Source organism: Mauremys mutica, chromosome 2 (assembly GCF_020497125.1).
Source record: "Mauremys mutica isolate MM-2020 ecotype Southern chromosome 2, ASM2049712v1, whole genome shotgun sequence".
Classification (NCBI taxonomy): Eukaryota; Metazoa; Chordata; order Testudines; family Geoemydidae; genus Mauremys; species Mauremys mutica.
Genome location: NC_059073.1, coordinates 82,915,440 through 82,922,209, shown reverse-complemented (window position 1 = coordinate 82,922,209; position 6,770 = coordinate 82,915,440). Strand labels below are relative to the sequence as shown.

General features: G+C 45.2%; 1 protein-coding gene across 1 annotated transcript; it reads left to right on the top strand.

Moving 5' to 3' along the window:
- The first annotated feature begins 887 nt into the window (after positions 1-887).
- LOC123364732 lies at positions 888-5,873 on the top strand. The gene is made up of 2 exons (XM_045007083.1): positions 888-1,556; positions 4,180-5,873. Exons 1-2 carry the CDS (start codon positions 1,028-1,030, stop codon positions 4,692-4,694), a joined length of 1,044 nt encoding a protein of 347 aa, XP_044863018.1. The 5' UTR covers positions 888-1,027; the 3' UTR covers positions 4,695-5,873.
- The last annotated feature ends 897 nt before the right edge of the window (positions 5,874-6,770 follow it).

Sequence of the window (6,770 nt, the reverse complement as noted above, 5' to 3'; positions counted from 1 at the left end):
CCAAGTCTGGCCTGCAAGGCCTCTTAGCTGGGGGTGTCTCCCTGTGCTGGACCCACGACCCAGGGTCCCCCTCGCTCTCCCCAGCTGCTCACTGCACCCGGCTCCAGCTCCACTCTGTGTCAGCACTGCTGCTGCTCTGCCTCCAGCTCCCTGGGCTGCTTCTCTGGCCCCTCTGGCTCTGGTTGCTGCAGCTCCGCTCCCAGCACAGGTCTGCTCTCTGGGCTGCTTCTGTGACTCTGCTCCCAGCACTGACCTGCTTCCTGGGCTGCTTCTCTGGCTGGCACGGCTCTGCTCCCCAGCCAGCTTAGGCCCCTTCTTTCTCCTTAGCTCAGCCCCATTCTGTCTGACCCAGGCAATTCCAGGTCACACAGAGGACAGGACCCTCCTGACTCCCTGATTTGCCTGCCCGCCTTGTCAGTCAGGCTGACCTGGAGCATTGGCCTCTCCCCACTGTTCCTGGGGACTGTCAGTCTCAGGGTCCTGATTTCCCATCGACCCTTTCCCTTTCTTTTGGTTCTGGAAGCCAGCCAACCAAAACACCCCCACTGAGTTTTAGTAACGGGACAATAGTCCCTTTACATACGCATAACTCAGCTGGAACAAAAATTCAGATTCAGGTGCACTGTCTCTTTAAGAACCAAAGAGCTTTTTTTTTTTTTTTGCTGTGCCTTCTTTAAGACCTAACTCTTTGATCTAACCAACCATGTGATTCAGCCTTACTGGCTAGGCCCCCTCCTAATCCCCAGGGACTGCCAGCAGCCCTAGCGAGCAGCCTAGTGGATTGTATGCTGCTGGTGTTAATTGCTCACTCAGTGATCCAGCTGCAGTGCTAGCTCCTTTCCTACCCAGCTGCTCCTGGCTGGAGTAGTTGTGGATGGATTATCTCATTCTGGCACATCCTAGCCCTGAACTGCCTGAAAGGGCTAGGCAGCCCCTTTATTCTTTCCTAAAATGAAGGGAGGGTTGCAGGGAGATTGACCTTTTAGTCACCCCGTCTCACTGGCGGGACTTACGGTAAATCCTTAAAATGCCCAGAAAGCGCCATTCCAAGCTTCGGGCTCCCTTAGCATTGCAGCCTGCAGCTCCTTTCTTCCCAACAAGTTCAGCTGCTGGAGAAAATTTGTTTCCTTTGCTACAATTGGATGGGGTTTCTCATGCAGCTTCTGGTGCAAGGCCTCCACCCTCACGTGGGAGACATAGCCCTCCTAAAGGGCTTACTGCTGCCACAGCCAGCATTGCCCCTACTCTGTGTGCCCAGGCTGGGCCTCAGCCCAATGCTAAGGTGGTTCCAAATCCTGAGGCTGCCCCTGTGGCCACAGTGTGGCATCACATGAGCTTTCCAAAGTTATTTCCCTCTGATCAGGGAAGTGGGGCACCAGGAGGTCAGATCAAGCGGGTCCCCAGACCTCAGCTAGCAGTGGAGGAGCCAGAGTCAGTGTCAGAGGATTCGGAGAGGAATGCAGACAACCAACTGCCTTCTGCAGAGGAGGAAGCAGAGCCAGGGCCTTCTAAGAGGCCCACCACCAAGAGGAAGGTGGCAGTATCGCCAGGTGATGGTGAGTTCGGTTTTTGTCCTAGTGGGTGGTCATAAGTCTGCTGGCAGTCTATAAGAAAGGAAGTTGGGGACTGAGGTATCTCAGGCTCTTTCCTGGGTAGGGTTGTCCTCTTGTTCCTCCAACTTCTTCTCCTGGCCTTCCCCCGCCCCCCCTGCACTGAGTGTTGTGGGGTTGGGAGATGGTTTGGGCTATATAAAGCAGTGGTTCTCAAACTTTTGTACTGGTGACCCCTTTCACATAGCAAACCTCTAAGTGTGACCCCCTTATAAATTCAAAACACTTTTTAATATATTTAACACCATTATAAATGCTGGAGGCAGTGGGGTTTGGGGGGGCGGCTGACAGCTCATAACCCCCATGTAATAACCTTGTGACCCCCTGAGGGGTCCCAACCCCCAGTTTGAGAACCCCTGATATAAAGCTTGCTGCCTTGTAGACAGTAGAGGGTACTGTACAAGCAGGATCACAAGTGGCAGGACTAATTATCTAGACCATTCCTAACAGGTGTTTGTCTAACCTTAAAAGTCTCCAATGATGGAGATTCCACAACCTCCCTAGGCAATTTATTCCAGTGCTTAACCACCCTGACAGGAAGTTTTTCCTAATATCCAACTTAAACCTCCCTTGCTGCAATTTAAGCCCATTGCTTCTTGTCCTATCCTCAGAGGTTAAGAAAAACAATTTTTCTTCCTCCTCCTTGTAACAACTTTTTACATACTTGAAAACTGTAATCATGTCCTTTCTCAGTCTTCTCTTTTTCAGACTAAACAAACCCAATTTTTTCAATCTTCCCTCATAGGTCATGTTTTCTAGACCTTTAATAATTTTTGTTGCTCTTCTCTGGACTCTCTCCCATTTGTCCACATCCTTCCTGAAATGTGGTGCCCAGAACTGGATACAATACTCCAGTTGAGGTCTAATCAGTGCGAAGTGGAGCAGAAGAATTACTTCTCGTGTCTTGCTTACAACATTCCTGCTAATACATCCCAGAATGATGTTCGCTTTTTTTGCAACAGAGTTACACTGTTGATTCATATTTAGCTTGTAATCCACTATGACCCCCAGATCCCTTTCCACAGTACTCCTTCCTAGGCAGTCATTTCCCATTTTGTAGGTGTGCAAAGCGGAGTACTTTGCATTTGTCCTTATTGAATTTCATGCAATTTACTTCAGACCATTTCTCCAGTTTGTCCAGATCATTTTGAATGTTAATCCTATCCTCCGAAGCACTTGCAATTCAGTCTCAGTTCCCTGGCTGAAATATGTGCAAATGTAAAACTAGAATCATGAGACTTTTAAAACAACTTTTGCCCTTGAATAAGGAACTGGGAACCCAGAGGAATCACAAGAGGCAGCCACTGAGGTAGGGGAGTTATCATTGGCAGTGACAGTACAGGAAAGGGCTGGATGTTATCCCGTCCAGCAGGTGCACAAGACCTGTTAGGTTTGCATCTGTCCAGTGCTATTAAAGAAAAGATACAGAAGGAAGTGTGTATTGATTCCCCCACCCCCATGTTGAAGAGTTCTCCTCTCATGGAGCCCAGGGTTGCTGTGTAGGAGGAGACTGCAGGAAGCCTCCCATCCCCATACCTCATCTCTAGCAGGTTGTAAGCCTTTTGAGAGCACAAGAGCAACATAGGCACAAGGCAACTGGTGCACTGTATGACCTTGCTGAAATATGCACGTTTTACAAGGGCATCCAGAACAAATTCACGACTCAGCTATGTTGAGCACTTTTGACACAGGTGGTGGTAATGCTGCTTAAACTATGGGAGATTCTCACAACATCACTATGGTTGCTACATATGACTCCCATTCAGCCAGCCTTCTAGAAGCCTTCCGGCACCAGCAGTGCAGAGTCTGCTGGGGAGGATAGACCGAGTTGCTGGGCATTCTGAAGACTCCATGCACAAATCAGCGAAGGCTCCCAGTTCACAGGTCAGCACAGGAGCAACAGCTACCAACAAGGGAAGAACTCCAGGGGCTAAGAAGGGAGAGGAAATAAATGCAGAGAAAGATAGTTGAATTGCAAAGTGAGAATTCTGAAAGAAGTAAATAAATATGAGACACCGCTGCCCCCACCTGAGGGGCTGCTGAACTCAAGTGTGAAATGAAGCATTGAGTCTGGCTCAGGAAGGTTTTGGGTTAAATTTTATTCCCCTCAAACTTTAATGCCTCTGCTCTTCCACTTTCAGCCCCGATCAAAACCAGTAAGCACTTTACTGCTGCAAGGAAAGCTCCTGTAATATGTGTGACATGGCTGGGGTGAGGGAAGAGCAGAAATCTCTTGAGTCTGTTCTCACTAGACTTCCAGCTCTAATTCTAGGCCAATCATTTCAAATCAACTGATCTCTGTATTGTTATGAGAGAGGCAGGAAGGATTGCTTAGTGGGTAGGGTAAGAGACTGGGATTCAGGAAACCCGAGTTGAATTTCTGGCTCAGCCACAGATTTCCTATGGGAAAACTACTTGACTGTCTCAAAGGACTGTGAAGAGAATAAAATTAATCAATGATTCTGCGATGTTCAGATACTGTGGAGATAAGGGCCATATACATTGAGAAACAAATTTGCTTTTAAAGAAAAAAAAAGTATGGGTTATGCATCTGACTCTGTGTCTTTAGTTTGCAGATTTAGAAACAAGTTGTATCCTGTGCTGGAATTGCCAAGTTATACCACAGTTACTCTCACAGAGAACAGTGATGAAGACTTTGAGGGACCCTCGAGGACTTCTTTGTCTGTTGAGACTGGAAACGTTGTGAAAATGCTGGCAGATTCTACCAATTTTTCACCACTACTTAAACCCAGATGTGGAGCCAGGGGCAGTACTAGGCCATGCTCGTCTACAAAAGAAGACCACATCCCCTTACAGCTCACACTTGGTCGGAAAGGGGCAAAAGTCTCAGATCAGGAGGAGAGTTCAAGCCCCCTGGACGGAGAGGAATGTCTTCCCCGGGACATAGATTGTGACAGCAGTGTCCCAGATACTAGGGCTACCGGCTTCTTGGCATCTCTTGCCAATAAGTGGGTTCCAAGGGGGCTTGCACTGGAGTATTTACTGACTCCATTAAATACTCTAAAGAAATATTCCTCTCAGAATTTTAACCAGCAGGTGGAAAACTATTTTAAGAGGGCATAAGAGTCCTGAGAGACTCAGTGAATCCAAACCTGTTAGAAATGCAAACTACAGTTTGCATGTTTACAACTTGTAACAAAACAGACTTCTGTTTTATAGTAGAGCAAGACTGGTTCAGAGAACTTCAAGCCAGTAAATATCAAGTATAAAACTGACTCTTGGACTGGCAAGCAGATCTAGGAACAGGAAACAATAGGCTTGCTGCATTCTTGAGAGGTTGAACATTCGTAGTACTAATATTTCATTAAAAATTGGAGAAAGGGTGTTTCAGTCTAATTTGGGGTGACTATAATCCCTTTTGAAAGCCTAGAGATGTACTAAGATAGGACTCATACAGAAAAATATGAGAAAATGTGTCATAGAAGCCAGTGGTTTCTAATACCCACTACTTGTTGGATAAGCTAAACTCAAAACCTGTTTACATATCAGTAATTTTCTTTGCTGGCTGCTGATTTTGGTTTTTGGATCCAGATTTCTAAGTTCTATTCCCAATGTTACAGATATTTGGCTAGCTCACAATGATGTCTTTATATATGCAGTCACAGATTGTTATGTGCACAACATGAGACAGCTAGAGCACCTTGTCTACTTAATCCCCTCAACAGTATTAAAAAGAGCTCCCAGACACCGGTAAAAACTGCAGTGCAATTGAGAGTGTTCACGTTGCCTTTTTTTCAGAATACTTTTTTCAATTCTCTCATCCTGTTTTTGCGACATTGTGTGTGGTAGAATGCAAATCGAAATGTGAATGCCTCAGACTGGAACATTTCCTTTACTTAGCCACTGGCAAACCATTTTTTTTTAAAAGGATTAAGATTCCTGGATTTTGGATTCAGATATAGCCCAGCCTGATCATGTGAACACAATTTCTGAAAACAAATTCCTGGAGAGCTGGATCTTCAGGAGACAGATTAATCATCTTTTCTATTCCTCTTGGTACTTGGAAATGCCTCTTGTTGGCATGATGTCAGGCACTCTCTAGCCTATTTTGGCTATGTCCTCCTGGTGAAGCTAAATAAATGAACTATTACCAGTGGAACAGATTTTCAGTTTCCAAGATAATATTAGAAATATTTAAAAGAAACAAGGTGGAGTTTGGAAATAAAAAGGGGAGAAAAAACCCTTAGTCTTTTGAAGTAAAGTTTTGCTTAGTGCTGGATTTCCCTCTGGCCCTAAAGCTAGAGAATTGTGTGTATTCCTATAGTGTTATCATTGACTATCTGGTTTGGGAGCACCTGTTGTTAACCTCCATTTGTTTAATGATTTCACTTATTTGTGTTACATTATTTGACAACTTACATAAAAAGTTAACAATCTTTACAAGCAAATTAAGTAGTTTTGCAGCTTCATTTCTTAGAAGAATATTTTAGTCTTGCTCCTATTATTATTACTGTAGTGCCTAGGAGTTCCAATCAGGGTCAAGGCTCCACTGTTTTAGGCACCCTACAGACAAAGAAAAAGAAACAAACTGTGCCCCAAAGAGCTTATATTTCCAGTTACTTTTTTTGTTTAGAGGCCTTTGTGCAATGACTGAACACTAATGCCCCGATGCAGTAAGCACTTGAGCACATGCTTAACTTTAAGCACCAGAACAGGGTCTTTGACCTAAATTGAACAACTTATGCTTAAAATAAAGCATGTACTTAAGTACCTTACTGAATCAGGGCTTTAGGCTCTAGTCCTGCAGAGATTTATACACGTGCTCAACTGAGTAGTTCTATCCTGTCTCTCACTGTTTCACCATCAGAAGGGAAAGTGATGCTTGGAGAAGGAAGAGAACCTCAAGTTACTTGTCCTCTCCAACCACAGGCTTAAGTGTCTGCATAAGTCAGCAGGGCCAATTAACTGCTGTTTACTTTTGCTTAACAGTCCCATTTTCCCAGAAATGGCGGTGGGCAACATTTTATTCTGCAGTGAACCACAAAACTGGACTCCCCAGAACACACTTCAGTTTGTGTATGCATATACACAACAAAGAGTGCTGGTAAATTAAGGGGAGTGGTTCCAATTGAATTTATGCCTATTTATGACATAGTGCCCTGGCTGCTCATGCATACCAGTCCAGCCCTGGGCTAGTGC